The sequence below is a fragment of the Sturnira hondurensis genome, unplaced genomic scaffold, assembly GCF_014824575.4.
Source record: "Sturnira hondurensis isolate 20B ecotype Veracruz unplaced genomic scaffold, ASM1482457v3 Scaffold0022910, whole genome shotgun sequence".
Classification (NCBI taxonomy): Eukaryota; Metazoa; Chordata; class Mammalia; order Chiroptera; family Phyllostomidae; genus Sturnira; species Sturnira hondurensis.
This window is the reverse complement of record NW_028095541.1, coordinates 5,623,662-5,649,792: the sequence shown is the minus strand read 5'-3', so window position 1 is coordinate 5,649,792 and position 26,131 is coordinate 5,623,662. Positions and strand designations below refer to the sequence as shown.

At 41.0% G+C, this 26,131-nt stretch overlaps 1 protein-coding gene across 8 annotated transcripts in view; it reads left to right on the top strand.

Annotated features, from left to right (window-relative positions):
• The window catches only part of IFT88 (intraflagellar transport 88), a 224,533-nt gene that overhangs the window by 140,929 nt on the left and 57,473 nt on the right, over window positions 1-26,131 (top strand). For all 8 annotated transcript variants that reach the window (XM_037037259.1, XM_037037260.1, XM_037037264.1 and 5 more), the window contains 4 exons: window positions 90-276; window positions 1,952-2,060; window positions 4,387-4,537; window positions 5,231-5,346. In XM_037037259.1, coding sequence (XP_036893154.1) covers window positions 90-276; window positions 1,952-2,060; window positions 4,387-4,537; window positions 5,231-5,346 — 563 coding nt within the window. The remainder of the gene's footprint in view (window positions 1-89; window positions 277-1,951; window positions 2,061-4,386; window positions 4,538-5,230; window positions 5,347-26,131) is intronic.

Here is a 26,131-nt window from a genome sequence, read left to right as displayed (position 1 = left end):
TTTGTGTCCATTTATGTCTGTAATCTCAGAACAGTTAGAAAAAAATATTTGATGAACTTCAAATAATTTGTATATATTTTGTACTTTAGGAAAATGAATTTGCACAAGCCAGCAGCTATGCAGATTTAGCTGTGAGCTCTGATAGATATAATCCATCTGCTCTTACTAACAAAGGGAATACAGTGTTTGCAAATGGTGATTATGAGAAGGCAGCTGAATTTTATAAAGAGGCTCTGAGAAATGATTCTTCTTGTACTGAAGCACTTTATAATATTGGTAAGTAAAACAGGCAAAATTATTTTTTGTTTGTGTTTTGGTTGTGGTTGTGTGTTTTGTTTTTTTGCTTTGTAATTATTTCTCTTTCACTTAATGAGCTCTAACTCTCTAGAACAAGGAATTGCCTTCCTTATAACAAAGAGTTGAAAAGAAGACTGCTGGATTATAGGTTATTTTTTATCAAATTAATGATTCAGAAGTTGTGCACTTGTAAAATTTTCACCGATGTTGCCATATTGCCCTCTAAAATACTTCTAATTTCTATTTCCACTGTGGTATATGAGACTGACTGATTTCCCCAAGTTCTGCTAATATTGTATATTATAACTCAACTTTTGCCAAACTGATAGGTAGCAAAAAAAAACCCTCATTTTGTTTTTAATTATGAACAATTTCAAACATGTAAAAACATACAGAAAAAATAAATGCCCATGTACCTACTACTGATATTTATGTATCCATAATAACACTTTAAAATTTTGCCATTTTTACTTCAGATTGTTTTTAATAAACAAAATGTCATAGGCCTTGAAGGCTCACCCTCTCATTCCCTTCCCTGCCCGAGGTCACCGGAAATGAGTACATTCCCCTGTTCATGAGTTTGTAGTGTTATGCATACAACCCTCAATCCAATACTGTGTCTCACCTTGGGTTACCTATGAAGTTGGTTTTCCAGTTTTCTTCTCCCTGCTGTTTGTGTGTGTGTTTATCCTCTCACGTCATGACCTTTCCTCTGATGGTTGGGTATCCTGGCTTTGTCCTTAATATTCAAAAGTGTGCAGCTGAAGCCAAATGGGGGCTCTAATTCATGAAGGAAGCCAATTGTCTGAGCTGTCCAGGTGGGGACTGCCCCTTGGGAAGGTGGACTTTCCTTCCCAGGAGAGCTAGGCGGAAAGGAGAGGAGGCAGAGGAATTTGCAATTTTACATGGAGTTAAGGAGAGGCTCCCTGAGGTGACAGATATAGTCCCATTGGAGGGAAGGGCACCTGGGGAAAGTGCATTACTAACAGGGAGGTTGAGAGCAAAGGTCTCCATGCAGGAGGTAGCATGCCTAGATAAGTATTTATCCTCTTTATACATTTTAAATACTTGTCCTAGTCCTTCGCTTGACTTTAAAAATTTTTTTGTCAAATAGAATTTTTCTTTCATACAAACTTTGCTTATTAAAAATTTGTAGCTTCACTTGTTTGTTGCTTTACAAAGCCCTTCTGTTTCCCCAAGATTTCCCTATATTTTTCATAGTTATAGCTTTGTTTTTTGCTTAATTTTAAAATAACTTTTCAATTTACTCAAAATAGGAATAAATTCAAAATGGGAATAGTCAGTTGTCCTGAACCATTTATGACTAGTCCCTTAGTCTTCACTAATTTTAAATGCTCATCAACTCAGTTCTGTAACTGAGTCAATTTCTGCAGTTTATTCTGTTCTGTTCAACTTTTAGTCTGTTTCTCTTCCCTACCACACTCTGCAATCACTAAAGCTTTATATTTATAGCATATTTTGGTGTCTGCCAAATATTAGTGAAGCATACCTACCCCAACTTGTTCTTTTAAAAAAAATTATGTTTGTCTTTATTTCCTCTTCTGGATGAATATTTACATGTATTTAAATGTCCATTCTGTTACTTTGAGAAAATTCCTCACACCATTTCTTTTTTTCTTCCCTTCTTTTTAAGGCCTTACCTATAAGAAGCTAAACCGGCTTGACGAGGCTTTGGACTGTTTCCTGAAGCTTCATGCAATCCTGAGAAACAGTGCTGAAGTTCTGTACCAGATAGCTAATGTGTATCTTATGTGAAAAGCTTAGGAATCATTAATTATTCATTCATTTAGTTGGTGTTGAGGATCAATTACTAAGTAAGCTTAATCAATGAAGTAATTGATGAGAGTAATATTTTAAAACCTAATAGATTAATATGTGATGAAAATGCTATTTGAGTGGTCTGTTTTAAAAGATCATTTGCATTGTAAGAGGAATTTTTTAAAATATATTTTATTGATTCTGCTATTACTGATGTCCCATTTTTCCACCTTTTTCCCCCTCTGCCCTGAACACACCCTCACACCCACATCCTCCCCTTAGTTCATGTCCATGGCTCATACATGTAAGTTCTCTGGCTTCTACATTTCCTATACTATTCTTAACCTCCCCCTGTCTATTTTGTACCTACCATTTATGCTCCTTATTTCTTGTACTTTTTCCCCCATTCCCCCCTCTGCTTCCTGGCTGATAACCCTCCATGTGATCTCCATTTCTGTGATTCACTTCCTGTTCTAGTTGTTTGCTTAGTTTGTTTTTGGTTTTGTTTTATTTAGGTTCAGTTGTTGATAGTTGCGATTTTGTTTCATTTAACTGTTGATATTTTTTATTTTCTTTTTCTTATATAAGTCCCTTTAACATTTCATATAATAAGGGCAAGAACTCTTTGAACTTGACCTTATCTGAGAAGCACTTTATCTGCCCTTAGATTCTAAATGATAGCTTTGCTGGATACAGTAATCTTGATTGTAGGTCCTTGCCTTTCATGACTTCAAATACTTCTTTCCAGCCCCTTCTTGCCTGCAAGGTTTCTGTTGAGAAATCAGCTGATAGTCTTATGGGAACTCCTTGGTAGGTAACCCTCTCCTTTCTCTTGCTGCTTTTAAGAGTCTCTCCTCTTTAATATTGAGTAATGTAATTATGATGTGCCTTGGTGTGTGTTCCTTGGGTCTAACTTCTTTGGGACTCTGAGCTTCCTGGACTTCCTGGAAGTCTGTTTCCTTTGCCAGATTGGAGAAGTTCTCCTTTATTATTTGTGCAATAAGTTTTCAGTTTCTTGCTCTTTCTCTTCTCTTTCTAGCACCCCTATGATTCAGATGTTGGAATGTCGAAAGTTGTCCTGGAGGTTCCTAAACCTCTCCTCATTTTTTGAATTCTTGTTAATTCATTCTGTTCTGGTTGACTGTTTCTTCCTTCTGCTCCAAACTGTTGATTTGAGTCCTGATTTCCTTCCCAACACTGTTGGTTCCCTTCCCGTCACTGTTGGTTCCCTGTATACTTTCCTTTATTTCACTTTACATACCCTTTAATTTTTCTCCATTTTGCAACCATACTCAACCATTTCTTTGAATATCCTGATTGCCAGTGTTTTGAACTCTGCAACTGATAGGTTGCCTATCTCTTCATTGCTTACTTTTATTTTTGGATCTTTGATCAATTCTTTCATTTGGGCTCTTTTTTTTTTCTTTTGTCTCAGTGTCCCTATTACGTAGTAAGCAGTGGAGCCTTAGGTATTCACCAGGGTGAGCAACCCACATTGCTGCATTGTGGTGCTATATGTGGGGGCAGGGTCTGAGAAGGAACAATGCCATTTGCTCAGCTCTCTGCTGGTTTTTATCACATCCCCCTCCACCCACATGCAAATTGGGCCTTTCTGGTGCTGATTCCTGGGTGGGTGGGCTTGTCTATGTTCTAGGACCCTGTGGGTCTCTCCAATAGGCTCCAGTGAAGCTGGGAGTTTCTCCCACCCTGCAACCCAGGTTTTTACTGCCAGACATCTTCAGGCTTTCTTTTCTTGTTGGAGCCCTGGGTTACACAGTCTGTCTCACTCCCCAGTTGTTCCTCCCCATTTATCCACAGACAAATGTGGGACCACCTGGTCTGCCAACTGCCTCCTTGCTGCAACTCCTCCCCAACCCAGCTGCCCCTGTATGCCCTACCCTGGCTGCCTGTCTCCATCCCGCCTACCAGTATGGATGAATGTTTCTTAACTCCTTGGTTGTTGGACTTCCATACAGTTCAGTTTTCTGGAAGTTCTGCTTATTTTTTGTTTTAAAATTTGTTAATCTTGGCCAGAAGTTCACATTGGACAAACTTTGGACAGTGGTTTGGGAGTTGATCTTACTGGGTGGTAATTAGGCAAGGAAAAGCCAAGTGTACCTATGGAATAAGAGTTCCTTACATGCTGCTCCATTTTTCTTTCTCATTCCTAAGAAAATCCAGAGTAAATAGTATTAAAAAGCATATCACCATTGACTAAGGAATATTTTATTGTATAATGTTATGTTTAGATTTATTCATTGATCAATGAATTCAGAAAAACTATGTTATCCTTAACTGAAGTTGTCCAAGATATGAGTTAATGGAAGATCCCAATCAAGCTATTGAGTGGTTAATGCAACTGATCAGTGTTGTTCCAACTGATTCTAGAGCTCTGTCTAAACTGGGAGAATTATATGACAGTGAAGGAGACAAGTCCCAAGCATTTCAGTACTACTATGAGGTAGGCAGATACTCTTAACTTTCCTTTTACTTTTTAGCTTTTATGAATTGTTATTTAAAATGTAGCTGGCTTTTTAATTTATAAAATTTAGAAACACATATTAGCTTTTAAATGAATAATGATTTAAAATAAGAGCATTTGTGGAATATGAAGTTAGCTTTTGGTTAATTTTAATAAAAAGTGAAATAACCCTGGCTTGTGTGGCTCAGTGGATTGAGCGTGGGCCTGTGAACCACACGATCGTGGTTTGGTTCCCAGTCAGGGCACATGCCTGGGTTGCAGGTCAGTTCCCAGCAGGAGACTCACAAGAGGAAACCATACACTGTTATGTCTCCCCTTCTCTCCTTCCCTTCCCCTCTAAGGATAAATAAATAAAAATAAAAATAATTTTAAAAAGTAAAATAAGAAATTTTCATTTTTCTCCTAAAGCATGATTTTCATCTTTTTTTAACTCTTATTTACACATTTAATTTGACTCGGATTATGAATCAGTACATCAAGAAAGTGTTAAACAACTCTTGTTTTTTAAATCTTACGTAGTTTCAAAATCTTTTAAAGTGCATATGAAGCTAACACTTCCTTATTAAAAAATTTCACACAGGATAAATTAACCCATTCAATAGGTAAAATGCTCAAAAAGTAAATTATCTGTTGCCATTGAAATTTTATTGTCATGTTCTGTATTTTCTCTAGTCATACAGGTATTTCCCCTCTAATATTGAAGTCATTGAGTGGCTTGGAGCCTATTACATTGATACTCAGTTTTGCGAAAAAGCCATTCAGTACTTTGAAAGAGCTGCTCTGATACAGTAAGTAACCATTATAATTTTATGTTTAATTAAATGTCTTCTAGTGTGATTTGATTTTGTATAGAGAATTAGAATATGATGGACACATTAAGTGCATGAACAAATATTAGTGAACATTCACTCATGATTTCCATTTTCTTGTATTGTGTTTCATTTTACTTAGTCTTTGTTGCGATAAATCAGTTCATTTTTTAATATATTTTATTGATTATGTTATTACAGTTGTCTCATTTTCCCCCCTTCCCTCCACTCTGCACACCCTCTCCCACCCACATCCCCCACTTTAGTTCAAGTCCATGAGTCATTCTTATAACTTCTCTGGCTTCTACATTTCCCATACTATTCTTACCCTCCCCCTGTCTATTTTCTACCTACCATCTATGCTACTTATTCTCTGTACCTTTTCCCCCTCCCCTTCCCATTCCCCTGTTGCTAATCTTCCATGTGATCTCCATTTCTGTGGTTCCATTCTTGTTCTAGTTGTTTGCTTAGTTTGTTTTTGTTTTAGGTGTGGTTGTTAATAATTGTGAGTTTACTGTCATTTTACTGTGCATATTTTTTATCTTCTTTTTCTTAGATAAGTCCCTTTAACATTTCCTATAATAAGGGCTTGGTGATGATGAACTCTTTCAACTTGACCTTATCTGAGAAGCATTTTATGTGCCCTTCTATTCTAAATGAAAGCTTTGCTGGATAGAGCAATCCTGGATGTAGCTCCTTTCCTTTCATGACTTGGAATACTTCTTTCCAGCTCCTTCTTGCCTGCAAGGTCTCTTTTGAGAAATCAGCTGACAGTCTGATGGGAACTCCTTTGTAGGTAATTGCCTCCTTTTGTCTTGCTGCTTTTTAAGATTCTCTCCTTATCTTTAATCTTGGTTAAGGTAATTATGATGTGCCTTGCTGTGTTCCTCTTTGGGTCCAACTTCTTTGGGACTCTCTGAGCTTCTTGGGCTTCCTGGAAGTATATTTCCTTTGCCAGATTGGGAAAGTTCTCCTTTGTTGTTTGTTCAAATAACTTTTCTACGTGTTGCTCTTCCTCTTCTTCTGGTACCCTTATTACTCAGATGTTGGAACATTTAAAGATGACCTGGAGGTTCCTGAACCTCTCCTCATTTTTTTTGAATTCTTGTTTCTTAATTCTGTTCTGGTGGACTGTTTTTTCCTTCTGGTCCACTCCATTGATTAGTTCGGGTTTCCTTCCCATCACTGTTAGTTCCCTGTATATTTTCCTTTATTTCACTTAGCATAGCCTTCATTTATTCATCTAATTTGCGACCATATTCAACCAATTCTGTGAGCATCCTGATCACCAGTGTTTTGAACTGTGTATCTGTTAGGTTGGCTGTCTCTTCATTGCTTAGTTGTATTTTTTCTAGAGCTTTGATCTGTTTTTTCATTTGGGCCATTTTTTTTTGTCTTGACGCTCCTGTTAGGTAGTGAGGGGCGGAGCCTTAGGTGTTCGCCCAGGTGGGGCAACCCAGTCATAGTGTTGTGGAGCTGTATGTGGGGAAGGAGTCTGAGAGGGAACGTCTGAGAGTGAGCAATGGCTCTTGTACCACTCTTTGCTGTATTTCAGTCACTTCCCAACTTCCCTCAAGCAAACTGGGCTTTTCTGGTGCTGATTCCTGGGTGGGTGGTTTTGTGTGCATTCTAGAACCCTGTGGGTCTCTCCAACAAACTCTCCTGTGAGGCTGGTAGTGTCTTGCAGGTGTTTTCAATTGGTCTTTTGAGGCTTTATTCCCCTGTGCTGGGACCCTGGGTTGCACGGTCTGTCTCACTCCCCAGTTTTGCCTGGTTTATCAGTACGTGAATGTGGGACCACCTGGTCTGCCAGGCACCTTGTGTGCCACACTCCTCCACAGTCTGCTGCCTCTCTGGGTCCTCCAGCCACCACCTTGCCACGAGTCCTCTCCCACGGCTGCCTGTCTCCTCCCCTCCTATCGGTCTGGATGAATGTATCTACTTTAACTCCTTGGTTGTCGGACTTCCATACAGTTTAATTTTCTGTCAGTACTGGTTGTTTTTTGTTTTCAAATTGTTGTTGTCCTTTTGGTTTTGTGAGGAGGCACAGTGTGTTTACCTGCACCTCCATCTTGTCCGGTAGTCTAAGTCTGTATATTTTTATGTGAAAGTTTTTTAAATACCTACTTTAAGTTACTTTTCTTTATGCATTTTCTTATTTAAACCTTAACAAACAAGCATTATTTCTTTATCAATCATAAAAATGGCTATCTCAGAATACTCACAGGGATGTAAAGTACAGCACAAGGAATATTGTCAATAATATTGTGATGGCTATGTATGGTGCCAGGTGGTGCCAGGTGGGTACTGGAAATATCAGGGGGAACACTTTCTAAAGTATCTGATTGTCTAATCACTATGCTGCACACTTGAAACTAATGCAAAATGATAGTGAATGTAAAGTGTAATTGAAAAAAAATTTAAACAAAATAAGAAAAGTAAAATTTTAAATTGTATTTTCAAAAAGAAAATGACTATCTCAGTCCTAAGACAAAGTTCCATTTCTGAAAACTGTTTTAATTTATAATTGATGTACGTTGTGTATTAAAATTAAACTTTTAAAAATGTCTACTTTGTATTTGGCCAAATTTAATTTTAACTTTAAATATAATGCTGAGTCATTTGAATGATAAAAGAATGCTTAATAACTTGAGTGATTTCTGTGTAGAATTTGTATTAGGCAATTAATTTTTATGGCATTTGCTTCACATAAACATTTTGAGAATTATAAAACTAACAAGCACAGGGAGATAGTTTTTAATTTAATTATATGCCCAAGATTAGGCTGCAGATGTAATGCATGCCTTTTTGTTATATTTAATCCTAATTGTAACCCTAGCTGTTAACTCCTGTAAGTATCCTCCTCCTTTGAACTCCATTTACCATTGTTCCCAACTGACTTCTACTTGTGAATGTCACAGGTTGACCTCGTCTAGTCGTGTCCTTTCTTTCTATCCTCTCAATAGTTTAACCTCACAAGTGTTGATCTCCCTCACTTCATTAATCTTGACCTTCTTTTAAGGTTAGCCATCTAGATCTTACCTGATTATCACCCAACACATTTTTACCAATAAAATCTTCCATTGTAACATCCAGCTGCCTGAACATGAGCTCCCCTCTTACCCACACCTACTCTCCAGTGTGCCTCTGCTGGGTAAGACAGAGATTGCCAATCTCTTGACCCTCCTTCCTCTTGCAATCTCTCCTGGCTTTAGTTCCAAGCCTGTCCTTCCTAGCCTGCTTCACTGATCATATCCATGCTGTTTCTTGCCAATACTCTTTGGTTTCTTTGCTGCCACATTTGTCCCCCCAAAATGTCGTGGGTTGATCCAAACCTTCCATTCTTGCCCGCAGCCTGGGAAGTTCTATTGGACATAGATTCCGTGTCCAGGTGAGCTGATGCCACACATTTGTGCTGTGTGTACACTGCATGCTGCCTCAACTTTTCTGTTTTGTACGTCAGTTTCCCTGATAGTAGAAGTCTGTCCCAGCAACGCCCCTAACAGTTCCCTCTCTCTGCTTACCTATGAATTTCCTTCCACTTGCACCTGGATTTGCCTCCTTCTAAGTAACAGAGACATCCCATAGACATTGACTCCCTCTCCTGGTCCTGAGCATTTGTTTTCTGTGCCATAGGTAAGAGTTTCCCCATTATGGACAGGTGCTGGCTTCTGTCTGCCTTCAGGAGAAGGTTTGGAAGTGGATGCTGGTGACAGCGGCACAACAGCAGACTAATCAGTGCTGCTGTGTGATGCACTTAAACACGGTTAAAATGACAGTTATTGTTGTATCTACTTTAATCATAACTTTGTAAAATTATTAAGCTTTTGAACTACACACTTTAAATGGGTGAATTATATATTGCATGAGTTACATTTTAAAGCCATTACAAAAGGATACTTGCTATGTTATGCCATTCATATGAAGTTCGGAAACAGACTGAGTTGACAGCGTTCAAGTCAGGATCGTAGTTACCTTCACAGGTGAAGGAGGGCGCTGTGGAAAGGAGCATGAAGGAGGTGTCTGGGGACTTGGCAGTGGCCTATTTCTTAACCTTCAGGGCAGTTACATGTATATTCACTTTATGGCAAATTACAGAGTGTACAGCTATGTTTTGTGTACTTTTCCATGTGTTATACTTCACAATAAAAATTTTAAAGTTAAAAAAAACAACACAAGTCAAGAAAGGCAGTATTGCCCCACCCCAATGCAGCCATTTGGAAATGTGGGAGAAGGTGTATTTTATGGTCATGATGATTGGAATGCACAGTAGGAATTAGATGGGCCCAGGATAATGAGCACTCAGCAGTGTATAGAGGGTTTGCATAGTGAACAGGTCACCCCAAATGCCAACAGCATCTTTCACCAAACACTGCACTAGCAAGAACATATTAATTGTGTGGCTTTGTCATGCAAAGTCCTTTCTTTGGAGCCATTCAGCGCATTCAGGATCGTGTCAGCCTGACTGCTGCCTTCCTGGTAGCCAGAAGAGGTCAGGGCTGTGGGCCTCACTGTTCCAGCAGTGACTCTTCACTTTATCCTCCAGTTTTTATTTCTCACCTCAAATCAGCCTGAGCCCCTGCCACAGCATCCTTGAGCATCTCCCAGGGCATGGGGGCCAGTGGCTTTCAATTCACATTGCTAGTGTTTCTTCCTGTTGTAGTTCCACGCCTTGCCTTTCCTCCTCAGCCCTGCTGATTCCAGTTCTCCAGCATTTCTGGAGATTTTTAGGGAAGATCTGCTGCTTCTCTTCATATGCCCTTTGCATACCTGTAACAGAAACAGACTCAGCTGTCTCCTGCAATTAAAACCAAATTCATGAAACGGGCTAGTGCAAAAGGGAAGAGGTTTATTCAGGTGCCGTGACATGGGAGAATGGCGGACTCCCACCTCAAAGAGCGTGCCCCCTTCCTGCTCAAGCCCAATAGGGAGGGGAGGGATTTTTTTAAGGTTTTATTTATTTATCTTTAGAGGGGAAAAAAAGGAGAGAAGGAGAGAAATATCAATGTATGGTTGCCTCTAGTGAGTCCCTTGCTGGGAACTGGCCTGCAACCCAGGCATGTGCCTTGACTGGGAATTGAACTGGATCATGTGGTTCGCAGGCCCAAGCTCAATCCACTGAGCTATACCAGTTCGGGGGGCGGAGGGGGGGTGATTTTTCTACACAATTATCTTTCTAGCTTTTACCACAATTGGGCTGTGTCCATTCGTCTTTCTAGCTTTGGCATACTCAGTGTTAGAACCTCCCCCTGCCACCACCTTTTAACTTTAAAAGTACTCCAGTAAGGAGGACTTTTCGGTGCTCCCTGACTATCTGCAGTATTTAGGCCAGTGGGAGGGGTGCTGAGGACACCGATCAGGAAGCCTGGAGATGCTACAGCCCTCAGCTCACCTCCTGATGCTGGACCTTGTGCCCACACATCTGGGAGAGCTGGTTGGAGTCCTTGGAGTCCCTGGATCTTGGTGCACTTGCATCCTCTGTGCAGCCCCCATGCAGCCTGCTCCTGCAAAGTGGCTAGCCAAGCCCATGCTCACCTGGGCACCAGCTGCCCACACTCTGGCTGACTGTCTACAGTAACAATTCTCCCCTTCAAAACTCTGGGCCCTTATAATCTTATAAGGGTAAATGGGTTGAAGTCTCATATCTGTAGTTTTGTCCTGTTATCAAGGACTGTATAGTCTTACCTACCCCTGGGTCCAGAGATTTTTGCCATCTTCTAAAGGAAGAAGGGAGTCAAGAATGGAGGGAATCCTTTACTCAAGGGAGAAGGATTGCCGTCTTGGGAAGGCAGCATACATGGTATCTAGAAGATGAAACTGCTGAACAAGTGAATCTGGTAAACTGCTGCGTATTTCAGGAGGCAGTGTTGCCAGATGGGCTTTCAAAAAAAGGGAGACCTATTGTGTAGACAAGCAATCAAGTATTTAGTGAGGGGTATGCCTAGTAGCGCAGGGGAGACTGTAGTGAAATCAGAAACTGGAGAGACTAAAGGATTCCCATGATCTAATCCTGAATAGGGTGGGGCTTTAGGTGGCATACCCAACAGTGGGATAAGTTTGCTGAGGAAGCCCCTGTCTGAGAAATGTGGCTGAAGGTGTTATCAGTCCATGCATGGGCAGAAAGTATAGCGATTGTCAGAAAATAATAGTAAAATAAAAAGTAGCATTGACATTTAGCTTTGGGAGCCACTGTCCCTTTCTGAATGAGGAATTTTAAATCTCCTTCAGGAGTGTGGTGCAGCTTTCCCTTGCAGTATTTATAGCAGCAGCAAGATCTGAATCCTCAGGTGGTGCCCATTTTATCCTTGTGTGGTAGATCCAAGGCTCGATTCCTATGAGCTTCAGGGAAGAGTGTGTTGTCAGCAGGATGTCTTTGGGACTGGTCCACTGTTTGGCTAACTGGTGCTCAGGACCTCAAGTCTTCCAGATCTTTAGGAAGACTTGGTTTCCTAGCTGGAATGGGTTTAAGATCTTGTCAGACAGGTATGGAGCTGCAATGAGCCAGCTTGTGCAAAGTTGTTACTGTTTGCCCTAAATGTTGTACATATTTTTTTATTTTTGATTCAAGTTCTAAGTCTAAAGGGGTATTCCTAAAACAGAAACTTGGAAAGGTCTCTCATAAACTATTTCAAAAAGGCTTAATTCAAGCCTGCTTTGGGGCACCTCCCTAATCCAGAGCAAAGCAAAGTACCTGGCCCCGTTTCAGATGTTTTTCCTGGCATATTTTAGCCAGGGTCTTTATTGTGTTGTTCATTTCCTCAGTTCCCCTCCCCCATAGATTGGGGTCTCCAAGATGCAGGTAGTTCCCATTGAATCTGTCATGCCTACCCTATCTTCTGGGAGATTTCTGAAGTGAGGGATAGGTCTCACTTTGAATGCTGTGAGGAAGTCCAAACCTAAGGATTCTTTCTCTTAGTAGAAGTTGTGCTACTTCAGTTGTCTTCTCAGTTAGTGGGGTATGCCTGTACCTATTTAGAAAAGGTGTCTACAAAATCTAATAAAAAATTAAAGTTTCATTTGGTTTTAGGCATCTAAATAAAGTCATCTTCCCAGTCCTCAGATGGGCATATCTTTGAGAGATGGGCTAAGGGTTGAAGGGTATATCCCAGGGTCCAGATTAGTACCCCTGGTCCTATTCCTTTCCTTTCATGAATGTGTAATTTGAAAGGTTTCTGTAAATTGGACAATCCTACTGTAGGGGCTGAAACTAGTTTTTCTTTCAAGGTGTCAAATGCTGCCTGACAGTCTCTCATCCATTCAAGGAGTTCAGAGTCTAGTCCTTCCAAATAATTATACAATGGTTTTGCTATCAGGGCAAAGTATGGATTCCAAATTCAGCAAAACCCTGTACTCCCTAAGAATCCATAAAGCTGCCTCTGGTTTGCTGGGATTTTTATTGTAGTGATGGCTTGTTTTCAATCAGCCATCAAGATCCTAGTGCCCTTTTTCAATTGGAATTCCAGGTAGGCTTCCTCCTGTTTGCAAACCTAGGCGTTGGGAGGATATACTTTATATACTCTTTTGGCCATCTTTGTGAGCATTGGTAGCTGTTAGTAAGTCATCTACATATTGTAGAACTCCCGATTTCAATCCCTTAAATATTTTGCTAACATTTCCCCAGATGTGGTCAGGGAATTCTTAAATCCTTGCAGCAACGCAGTCCAACAGTATTGGGGTGTGGCTTTAGTTTTGGAGTCCTGTCATTCAAAGGCAAATGATAGCTGAGCCTGTCCACCTATTGGGATGCAGGAAAAAAGCATCCTTCAAGTCTAGGACTGAAAACCATTTGCTATCCCCAGCACTGTGGTCAACAAAGTGTAAGGGTTGGGCACTAGAGTGAATGTCCTAGAAAATGTCATTTATGCTCTAAGGTCCTGTACAAATCAATATTCATCACAGTGAGTCTTTTTGACTGGCAAAATGGAGGTGTTATAGGGAGACTGGCATGTCCAGATTAATCCTGATTTTAAGAATTTCTGCAATACTGGTCAAATTCCCTCTAAAGCTTCCTTCTTGAAGGAGTATTATTGCTTCTGTGGGATCTGTACCCCTTCTTTTAGATTAATTTTTATGAATTGGATGTTAACCTTCCTGCCTGGAGTTGCATTGGCCCAAAAGCCTCCATCAACCTGCTCGTAGATCTCAGGTGGGAAGAGTTCATGAACTCCGAGAGGTTCAGCTCCAAACATGTTCCAGCATGACTCCTAACATAACTGCTTTTTCTCAGAGGAAAAAGTTATTCATGCATGCAATTTACAAAGTAAATCTCAGCCCAACAATGGAATGGAGCAGTCTGGCATGTAGAGAAAATCATGTGTAAGTTTTCAACCCCTAGTCTGTCACTCTAGAGGTTGAAGAAATGCTTATTTTTGCAATTGCCCAGTCATTCCATTAACTAACAATGCAGCTGAGCTTTTCTTTTTTTAATTTTTGTTATATTTCATTGTTTACGCTATTACAGTTGTCCCAGATTTTTCCCCTTTGGCCCCCCTCTACCCAGTTCTCCCTCCCACCCCCTCAGGCAATCTCCACACCACTGTCCATGTCCGTGGGTCATGCACACATGTTCTTTGGCTACTCCATTCCCTGTGCTGTACTTTACATCCCCATGACCATTCTGTAACTACCAATTTGGACTAGTTAATCCCTTCACCTTTTTTTGCCCATCCTCCCAACCCCCTTCCATCTGACAACCATCAGAATGTTCTCAGTATCTATAACTGTTTCTGTTCTGCTTTTTTGCTTATTTTGTTTTTTAGAATCAATTTGTTGATAGACATGTATTTATTGCCATTTTGTTGTTCATAGTTTTCGAACAATGTTAAAGAATGTTAAAGAAGAGCCTTTAACATTTCATGTAATACTGGTTTTGTGGTGGTGAACTTTAGCTTTTTCTTGTCTAGGAAGCTGTTTATCCTTTGATTCTAAATGACAGCTTGGCTTGGTTGTAGGTCCTTGCTTTTCATCATTTTGAACATTTCTTGCCAATCCCTTTGAGAAATCATGAACTATTCTTGGTTAGTTTTGTATTTAGCACTGAAAATGTAGTTCCTGTATCTACAAGGAAGTCATTTAGCTTTTTCCCCCCACTGTCAATTTACCTGGGGCTCCTGTGGGGAAATAGTAATAGGTCAGTAGGAGCCACTGTGTTCTGTGGCTCTGTGGGGGAAGGACTCAGAAGATGAGCAATGGCCTCTGCCAGAAATTCTGTCTTGGAGGAAGCTGTACCTCAGCTTTCTTCCTGATGCTAGACACTTCAGTTCCCAACTACATGCCACCGGGGCCTTTCAAGCTGCTGCCCCAGTGCTGCAGCTGGGTGGAAGTAAGTCTTAGTAAGTCTGTTTGTGGGCCCTTTAAGAGGAACTGCCTGGGAATTTGGCAGTTTCTTCAACTGATTCAATCTCCACTTCTGTTTACACCCAGAAGGCAAGTGGATTTATATTCCTGCCACAGGAACCATGGGCCGAGGGACCTGGTGTAGGACCCCTCACTAGGACCCCTGGTGTAGGACCCCTCACTCCAGAGGTATTCCTCCTGAATTGTATCTGCCACATGTGTGGGTGAGACCAGCCCATTCCATGTCTGTGCATCTCTGCTCCTCCTATCAGTCTGGAAGGATGTGGTTTCTCCTTTAAATATGTGGTTTCAGGACCTAAATTCAACTTCATTCCTGCCAGTCCTCAGTGATGGCTGTTCTGTAGTTTAGTTGTAATTTTTAGTGTGTGTTTTATTGATTATGCTATTACAGTTGTCCTAATTTTTGCCCCTTTGCCCCCCTCTGCCCTGTACCCCTCTTCCCTCCAACAACCCGTCCCCCTTAGTTCATGTCCATGGGTCGTGCATGTAAGTTCTTTGGCTTCTCCATTTCCTATACTGTTCTTAACATCCAGCTGTCTATTTTGTACCTACCAATTATACTTCTTAATCTCTGCACCTTTCCCCCTATTTTCCTCTGCCCCCCTCCCCACTGATAACCCTCCAAATGGTATCCTTGTCTATGATTCTGTACCTGTTCTAGTTGTTTGCTTAGTTTGTTTTTGTTTTTTTTTTAGATTCAATTGTTGATAGTTGTGAGTTTGTTGTCATTTTAATGTTCAGAATTTTGATCTTTTTCTTTTTCTTAAATAAGTCCCTTTAATGTTTAATTTAATAATGGCTTGGTGATGATGAATATTTTTAGCTTTACCTTGTCCAGGAAGCACTTTATCTGCCCTTCCATTCAAAATGATAGCTTTCCTGGATAGAATAATCTTGGTTGTAGGTCCTTGCTTTTCATCACTTTGAGTACTTTTTGCCAGTACTTCTTGCCTGTAAAGTTTCTTTTGAGAAATCAGCTGATAGTCTTATGGGAACTCCTTTGTAGGTAAGTCTCTGCTTTTCTCTTTCTGCTTTTAAGATTCTCTCTTTAACTGTTAGCATTTTGATTATGATGTGTCTTGGTGTGGTCCTCTTTGGGTCCAACTTGTTTGGGACTCTCTGTGCTTCCTGGACATGTATGTCTATTTCCTTTGCCAAATTAGGAAAGCTTTCTTTCATTATTTTTTCAAATAAGTTTTTAATATCTTGCTCTTCCTCTTTTCCTTCTGGCATCCCTATGATTTGGATGTTGGCCCTTTTGGAAATGTCCTGGAGTCTTCTTATAGTCTCCTCATTTTTTCGAATTCTTTTTTCTTCATTTTGTTCTGGTTGACTGTTTATTTCTTCCTTGTTTTCCAAATCTTTGATTTGAATCCTAGCTTCCTTCACTTCACTCTTGGTTCCCTGAGTTTTATTTATTTCACTCAGTGTAGCCTTCATCTCTTCCCCTATGTTTTTGCCATACTCAATGATTTTTCTGAGCATCCTTATCACCAGTGTTTTGAACTGTGTATCTGATAAGTTGACTATCTCTATTTTGCTTAGTTTTTTTTCTGGGGTTTTGTTCTGTTCTTTCATTTGGGCCATATTTTTTTCTCTGACCAACTTGAGCCTTCCTGTGTTATGTCTGTGTATTAGGTAGAGTTGCTTTGACTCCTTGTCTCAGCACACCAGTTAAGTTGTAAGGGGCAGAGCCTTAGGTGTTCATCAGAGTGGGGAACCACTTCACCACTTTATGGCGATGTGTGAGGGGACAGGTCAGAGAGGTGACAATGTAGCTGCCTGTCTTCCAGAGGCTTGCTGGGCACATGCAAGCCTCCAGAAGACAGTCATTTCTAGTCATTTCACCTACTTCCTGTATGCAGATGATTCCCAGAGTATGTAGGTTTGTGTACATTCTAGGGCCATGTGGGCCCTTTAAATGGGCTCTCTGAGAAACTGGGAGTTTCTTTTGCCACCCCAAATCCCCGCCTGGTTTTTTCAGCCATAAGTTGTGAGACTTTATCTTCCCAGCACTGGAACCCTGGGCTGTGCAGTGTGGCCTGGAGCTAGGATCACTTGTCCCAAGATATCCCTCCCAATTTTTATCCACCACACGTGAATGTGGGACTGCCTGTTCCACCGCCACTGCTGCCTCTCTGCATCATACTATGTCCACTCCACCATGACTCCCTGTCACCTCCCCTGCTACCCATCTGGATGAATGGGGCTTCTTTAAATCCTTAGTTGTCAGACTTCTGGCCAAGATTGAGGTTACACTTTCCCTCTTTGCACAACCAAAAGAAGGACAACATTCATTCAGACAAGTAGGAGGGGCAGAGATGGGCAGCCTGGGCTACTATTTCATTCTTAAAGAAACAAACAGACCAGGCAAGCATTAAGAACTATATTTAAGGTCCCTTCTCCAACAGTATTTACCAGTATAGCATCCCATATTAACCTTTTGTTTCACATTTCCACAAAACAATGAGATGCAGTTTGAAAATTGCCATCAGGAAGAACTATCTCTGTGTTTAGAATAAGTAAGCACCTAAAAGAGACTCATGACTTGGTTTTAAAATGACAGAGTAAGGACCTTTTATGTCACAATGTCTCTCATGGAAATTAATCCTGAAAAACAGGAGAAAAGCAGACTTAAAAGCTCCATCTCAAATGAAACTCAAATGGTATAAAACCATATACAAATGATGGGCAATGCACAAAGGAGATGGAAACTGCCTCCAGCAGGACAGAGAAGGCTAAAACTGAAGGGTGTGTTATCATCAACAGTCAGCCTGAGTGTGGGAAGCTGGCAGCAGGGTGCACGCAGGCCAGCTGGTTACTTAGCAGAGGCAGGCTGGGCGGGGGCTGCTCAGAGGATGGAAGCGTGTTGGAATCCAGAGGTGCCTATCCAACCCGCTGCCCTGGATGTGCCAGCATTGTATCCAGTGTCAGGAAGCAGGATGGGGGCTAAGGCATCTCCAGGCTTCCTGATGGTAGTTTCCGTAGCTCACCCCCACCCCACTGACCCTGATGGTGAAGACAGTCAGGGAGGGCGCGGAGTCTCCGCCATTAGCCAAAATGGCACAGGGGGAGGTTCTCACAAGATGAGTGGATAAGGCCTGAGCATACCAAAAGCTAGAAAGATGAACGGACAGATCTGGAGTGCACCAAAAGCTAGCAAGATAAATGGATAGAAAAAAAGCCCTCCTCTGTATCCCTATAAGAACCTTGGGTTTGAGCAGGAATGGAAGATGGTCTGTGAGACAGGAGGCCTCTATTCTCCCTGTTCAGTAGCACCTGCATAAACCTCTTTTCTTTTGCACCAGCACCTATGTCACAAGTTTGGCTTTTGTTGTGGCAGGCAGTAAAACCTGAATTTTGGTTACAGTTTTTGGTGACTCTACTGGGACGGTGTGGACCTGGGTAAGTGCCAGAGGGCACATCTGCAGTCCCAGCTGCCTGTGGCAGGCTGACCCTGAGAGTGGGACTATGGAGACTTCCCAGCAGCTACTGAGAGTTATCCTTGGTGAATTTTCCCTGCACTCCTGCTCAAGCCATTAGCAACTTAAATGCTTAGCTGGTGAAAGGAAACAAGTCTTTGGGAGGTAGACAGACTCCTAGACTGGGTGAGTGTACACTGGGAGTCCTCTGTTCCTGCCACTAGGGCTTTGTGCTGCTTGGGCTTTGTGCTGCTTGGGTTAGGACCCAAGGAGGACAAAGGTTAGGACCATTTGCAGTACCAGTTGGTAGGTTATCCTAAGCTCTCCCTGCCATTTGGGCTTCATGCCACTAGGGTCTATCTAGCCAGGACTGCTTGTGGTATCAGTTGGCAGAACATAAGATGCTAGGACTTGCTTGTGAACACTTGTTTAGAATAATGAAATTATGGGTCCAAGTTTGGTTTATATGTTCCCACTTTGTCTGGGGTCTTTCTGTGGTTATGGGTTTGAGTTTGTACTTTCGTGCCAGTAGGGGTTGTTCTGTTTTGACTCTTGAAGGGAGCCCACTTGGGGGCCTAATTGTAGCAGACTGTTCCACATACAGCTGTCATCCAATGACTAAGAAGGAATTGGTTTTCTGTTGTAACACTGCTTGGCCTATGTATAAGGTATGGGTGAAAATGGCCCCTAAATGGTTCCTAAATTTACTACACCATCATACAGTTGGAACTGTTTTGCCAATAGTCAGGGAAATTGGACAAAATCCTTTATGTCCAGGCATTAATGTCTTTACACAGTAAGGATTTGGCAAAGAAAGGGAACAACCCAGTGATGCAGAGAAGGAAATTGGTTTCAAAACCCCTTCCTGATAGTTAGACACAGGAAGAAAAGAAAAAGGAAGAGGTGACTCTGTTTAATACCCTGAACCTGGGGGACCCAGGATTAGCAGCCAGAATATTTCCCCTGCCACCAACCCTGCTGCCAAACATGCCTTAAATAGGGCCCAGAGAGGGGACAGCCCTACCCCTACATGATGAAGGAATGGTATTCCACTTGAAGAACTAGCAGGGCACCCAATTTGGCCAGGGAGCATCACTATCTGGAGCAGGACAATTGCCTTTGAGGTAGTACACTATTGGTGGAATAAACCAGAAGGCCAGCCCAATGGCCACTACTAGGACCATACTCCATTTTCCATTTGAGATTTGCTGAATTGGAAGAATTGCAACCCCTCGTGTAGGGAGGATCCTCAGAAAATGGCAGATCCTATCACTTCCATTTTTGTCACTCACCATCCAAACTGGACAGACATACAGGCTCTTTTTCACATCCTGCTAACAGCAGATAAAAGGCAGCTAATTATAAACAAGGCTAATTGAAGAGGCTCATCACCTCCATCAAGATAATCCCAACAGGACCCCCCAACCCAACTGGGGCAATTCCCTTGACAGAGGCAAACTGGGACCCGAATTGCAGGGACCTAGCCTTCCTAGAACATTACAAAATGTGCATGTTGAAAGACTTAAAAGGGTTGCCTAAACAAAAGAGTCTAAATATGACACAGACCATTCAGCAGAAACCAAATTAAGACCCTTCTGACTTTTTAGAAAGGATCTATCAGGCCTATTGAAAGCACAATGATGCTGACCTACAGGCATCAGAAAATGTCCAGATGCCTGAACCATATCTGAAACTTCATTACCCTGGCTCAACTATTGCTCCATCCTGGTGATTCCCTGAGACTTTGCCCTACCCAACTTACAGGCCCGACCAAGTGGTTTAGAGTGGCTTTTTTATATGAATGTCTTGTCTTGGATCATGTTTCTGACTTCCTAAATCCTCTCAAACAAGCTGCAGCTTACCTTGGCAAGCTCCCATACTTTGCTAAATGGCCCCAGGCCCTATACCAACAGAAGCTAGCCTTGGTTCACAATGAGGCCTTCCTACAGCATCTCCAAGATCAACACAAGAAGCAGCCAACTGCAGATAACATTATAGCTTATGCCAAGTGGTTCCAGACAGAACACAAGGCACCAGGGCTCTGCCGAAGTAATCCCTGCCCTGTGGAGTGGTCCCCTGCACAACTGACCCTCTACGGAGAGCAGAGATTAGTGGTCAATGGTCACAGCCAGTTCTTGCAGCTGACAGGCCTGGAAAAATCCCTTCCATTGACCTGACAACAGTAATCAAGCCTCAACTACAAGAGGAGTGTGTACTCAGCAAACACAGAGAGTGTACCTCAAGTACCCAACCTGGGTAATAGGGGAGACTTTGCCACTGGACCCCACAGGACACCTACAACATTAGGCCATGCACCCAAGCAGAGTCATAGCAGCTCTACCTAATACATAGAAATAAACACATTGCGGCTGCCAAAGTGAGGAGACAGAGAAACATAGCCCAAATGAAGGAACAGAACTGCAGAAAAAGAACTAAACAAAATGGATACAAGCAACCTACCAGATGTAGAGTTCAAAACACTGGTTATAAAGAAGCTCAAGGTACTTAGTGAGGACCTCAACAGCATAAAAAAGATCCAGTCAGAAATTAAAAATGCACCAAGCATAATAAAAAAAAATTACAGGAATTAACAGTAGAGTGGAGGCAGCTGAGGATCAAATCAATGATTTGGAACATAAGGAACCAAAAACCAACCAACCAGAACATCAAGAAGAAAAAACAATCCAAAAAAAACCAAGGATAGTATAAGGAGCCTCTGGGACAACTTAAAATGTGCTAATATTGAAATCATAGGGTGCCAGAAGGAGAAAATAAAGAACAAGAAATTGGAAATCTATTTTAAAAGTAATGAAAGAAAACTTCCCTAACTTCGTGAAGGAAATAGACATACAAGTACAGAAAACACAGAGTCCCAGACAAGATGGACATAAAAAGGTCCATGCCAAGACACTTTATAACCAAAACACCAAATTTAAAGATAAAGAGAGGATCTTTTAAAAATTTTTTATTTCCTTTTTTATTGTTGATCAACAGTTGACTCCATTACCCCCATTAGCCCTCCCCCAAGCCAACCATCCCCACCTCCCACCCTTGATCCTAACCCCCTTTGGCTTTGTCGGTGTGTCCTTTATAGATTTTCCTGACAGCCCTTCCTCCTTTCCCCCTCATTATCCCCTCCCACCTCCCCTCTGATTACTGTCAGTTTGTTCTTAATCTCAATTTCTCTGGTCATATTTTGCTTATGTTTGTTTTGTTGATGAGGTTCCACTTATAACTGAGATCATGTGGTATTTGTCTTTGACCATCTGGCTTATTTCACTTAGCATAATGTCCTCCAGTTCCATCCATGCTGTTGCAAAGGGTAGGAGCTCTTTATTTCTTTCTGCTGTGTAGTGTTCCATTGTGTAAATGTACCACAGTTTATTGATCCACTCATTTACTGATGGGCACTTAGGTTGCTTCCAGCACTTGGGTATTGTAAATTGTGCTGCTATGAACATTGGAGTGCATAGGTTTTTTTGGATTGGTGTTTCAAGGTTCTTAGGGTAGAATCCCAGAAGTGGAACTGCTGCCTCAAAAGGCAGTTCTATCTTTACGTTTTTAAGGAAATTCCATAGTGGCTTCACCAGTCTGCATTCCCACCAATAGTGTACTAGGGTTACCTTTTTCCACAATCTCTCCAGCACTTGTTGTTTGCTGCTTTGTTTCTGATGGCCTTTCTGACTGCTGTGAAATGGTATCTCATTGTGGTTTTAATTTGCATCTCTCTGACAGCTAGTAATGTTGAGCATCCTTTCATATGTCTCTGGACCCTCTGTAGGTCCTCCTTGGAGAAGTGTGTGTTCAAGTTCTTTGCCCATATTTTAATTGAGTTCGTCTCCCTGGAGTGGTATCGTGTCAGTTCTTTATATATTTTGGAAATCAAACCCTTTTCGGAGGTATCATTTGCAAATATATTTTTTCATATGGTTGGTTCCATTTTCATTTTGCTGATGTTTTCTTTAGCCATGGAGAAGCCTTTTATTTTGATGAAGTCCCATTTCTTTATTCTTTCCTTTATATTCTTTGCTCTAGGGGACATATCAGTGAAAATATTGTGTATTGAATATCTGAGATTTACCTCTCTATATTATCCTCTAGGGCTTTTATGGTGTTGTGACTTTATTTAAGTCTTTTATCCATCTTGAGTTTATTTTTGTATATGGTATAAGTTGGCGATTGAGTTTCACTTTTCTTGCATGTAGCTGTCCGGATGCTATCTTTACTCCATTTTGTGCTTCTGCCCCTTATGTCAAATATTGACCATAGACACATGGGTTTATTTTTAGGTTCTGTATTCTGTGCCATTGATCTATGTGTCTATCAGATATTGTGATCCCTCCCACTTTGTTCTTTCTCAAAATTGCTGCAGTAGTTTGGGGTTATTTATGTTTCCATATCAAGTTTTGAAATGTTTGTTCTATAACTGTGAAATATGTCATAGGTATTTTATAGGGATTGCATAGAACCACATTGGTATTTTATAGGGATAAATTGCTTTGGATAGTATAGACATTTTGATGATGTTAATTCTTCCAATCCATGAGCATGGTATATGCTTCCATTTGTTTGTGTCTTCCTTTGACGCCTGCACTGGCCCGCAGTGCCCGCGGCATCATGGATGAGACTTGAGACAAATTCACACAGACTACCGAGTCCTGTGGAGGAAAAGGGACAGCATGACTACTCCCTCAAGGCAGGAGCACCTCAGAACGGTCTGGCCACCCTCTCATGGAGAGAGTGCCCTGCCTCTTGCCTAGACAGGCTTTTATTGGGTTTAATTTGTGCAGGACTACAGGTATAGCTCATTAATCATTGTCAGGCAGTAAGGATCAAACAGTAGATAGCATACAAAGAACTGTTAGGGCTTCTTCTGAGTCAGGGTCTGTCAGCTAAAAGGCTACAAAACTTTGGGAAACAAACTCATTTCCTGCTCGGGCCTATATCATTTAACTAAGAGCATTCTTTGCAAAACAGGCCTTCACAGGATTTTACATATCCTTTCTCAGGCCTGATCACCTGGGGAGCCTGCCCTTTCCAGCACAGGGCTGCACCACCCTCTGTCATTATTTCAGGCTTAAGTCAGGCAGAGGAGGCAAGACAGCCAAGGAATTTAGGAGACTTCTCACAGACAGACTGAGGACTCAAGCTCTGTCAAAGCTGAGGGGCGAGTGTCCATCACCCCCTTTCTCCAGAGCCCCCCAAGTCCATCCCTGGGGCCTCCATGTGATTATGCCTGTCTTAGGTTGTTCCCTCCTTGGGGGATCTTACCCATCATTGGCTAACTGATCAAGCACTGGGGGCCAGTTATAAAAAAAGGAGCAGAAGTGATGCTCCTGCCAAGGAGATAAGCTTTGTCTCCTTAGTGGCTTATGATCCAAAGGTCGCTCACTCAGCCTTAGCCATCGGGGGGTTACAGCTCCTGAAACCAGGCAGGGTGGTTCCCAACATTCCTTAATTCCTTTCTTCAATGTTGTGTAGTTTTCTGAATATAGGTGTTTTACCTCCTTGGTTAGGGTTATTCCTAAGTACTTTATTTTTCTTGTTGCTATATCAAATGGAATTTTTTCCTAATTTCTGTTTCTGATATTTCATATTTCTGATATTTTATTGGTGTACAAAAATGCCTTTGATTTCTGGATATTGACTTTGTATCCTGCTGCTTTGCCTAATTCACTTATTAGGTCAAGTAGTTTTTTGAGGGGTTCTATAGGATTTTCTATGTACACTATCATGTCATCTGCAAACAATGACAGTTTTGCTTCCTCCTTTCCAATTTGGATGCCCTTTATTTCTTTTTCTTGTCTGATTGCTGTGGCTAGGACTTCCAATACTATGTTGAATAGAAGTGGTGAAAGTGGACATCCTTGTCTTCTTCCTGATCTTAGTGGGAAATCTTTTAGATTTGCCCATTTGGTATGATAGTGGCTGTAGGTTTGTCATATATGGCCTTTATTGTGTTGAGGTATGCTCCCTCTGTTCCCACTTCTCTGAGTGTTTTTATCATAAGTGTGTGCCGTACCTTATCAAATGCTTTTTCCTCATCCATTGATATGGTCATGTGATTTTTGTCTTTGCTTTTGTTTATGTGATGAAATATTTATTGATTTGTAAATATTGTACCATCCTTGCATCCCTGAGATAAATCCTACTTGGTCATGGTGTATGCTCTTTTTAATGTATTGCTGGATACAGTTTGCCAATATTTTGTTCAGGATTTTGGTGTCTCTGTTCATCAGTGATATTGGCCTGTAGTTTTCTTTGTTGTATCTTTATCTGATTTTGGGTTAGGATGATGCTGGCTTCATGAAAAGGGTTTGGGAGTCTTCTGCCTTCTTGGATGTTTTGGAATAGTCTGAAGGCTAGGGGTTAGCTCTTCCTTAAATGTTTTGTAAAACTCCCCTGTGAAACCATCCATTCCTGGCTTTTTGTGTGCCAGGAGTTTTTTTATTACTGCTTTGATTTCATCAGCTGTTATTGGTCTGTTCAGGCTCTCTGCTTCTTCTTTATTCAGTTTTGGAAGATTATATTTTTCTAGGTTTTCACCTAGATTTTCAAATTTCTTGGCATATAGTTCTTCGTAGTAATTTCTCAAAATTCTTTGTATTTCCGTATTATTAGTTGTAATCTCTCCTCTTTCATTTCTAATTGTGTTTATTTCGGTCCCCTCTCTTTTTTTCTTCATGAATCTCCTTAAAGGCTTGTTGATTTTGTTTGTCTTTTCAAAGAATCAGCTGCTGGGTATATTGATCCATAGAATTGTGCTTTTATTCTCCATATCATTCCGTTCTGCTCCAATCTTCGTTATTTCCTTCCTTCTATTGGCTCTGGGCTTTGTTTGTTGTTGTTACTCCAATTCTTGTAGGTGTAAGATTAGGTTGTTCATTTGAAATTTTTCTGTCTTTTTTAGGTGGGCCTTTATTGCTCTGTACTTCCTCCTTAGGACTGCCTCCGCTATGTCCCATAAGTTTTGGACTGTTGTGAATCCATTTTCATTTGTTTCTAGAAAGTTTTTGATTTCTTCTTTGATCTCATTCTTGACTCATTCATTGTTTAATGGCATGCTGTTCAATTTCCATGAGTTTGAGCATTTTTGAGTTTTTTCCTTGAGGTTGGTTTCTAGTTTCAGTGCCTTGTGGTCAGAGAAAATGCTTGATTATTTCAATTTTCTTGAATTTGTTGATGCTTGTTTTGTGTCCTATCATGTAGTCTTATCTTTGAAAATGTTCCATGTGCATTTGAAAAAAAAATGTGTTTTTTTCAAGGAATATTTTGCTTCTTTGGGATGAAAGGCTCTATATATATATCAGTTAAGTCCATTTGATCTAGGATGTTGTTCAATGCTGCTATATTTTTCTTGATATTTTGTTTAAAAGATCTATCCATTTTTGACAATGGAGTGTTAAAATCCTCTCCTATAACTGTGTTGCTGTCAACATCTTTCTTGAAGTCCTCCAAGCTTTTCCTTATGTATTTGGGTGCTCCTATGTTGTGTGCATACATAGTTACAATGTTTATGTCTTCTTGATGGATTCTTCCCTTGAGTATTATGAAGTGACCTTCTGGGTCTCTTTTTATGGCCCTTGTTTTGAAGTCTATTTTGTCTGATATGAGTATTGCTACCCCAGCTTTTTTTTTCCTGTCCATTTACTTGGAATATTTTTTCCAGCCCTTCACTTTCAGTCTCTGTAGGCCTTTTGTTTTGAAGTGTTTCTCTTGTAGGCAGCATATGTGTGGGTCATGTTTTCTTATGCACTCCCCTATTCTGTGTCTTTTGATGGAGCATTTAATCCATTTACATTTATGGTTATTATTAATAGTTACTTATTTATTGCCATTTTACTTCCTTTGTACCTGTGTTCCTCCCTCTCTCACTCTTTTTCTTCCTTTTCTTTAAGCAGTCCCTTTAACATATCTTGCAGTGCTGTTTTGATAGAGGTGTGTTCTTTCAGCCTTCTATTGTCTGGGAAATTCCTTATTTCACC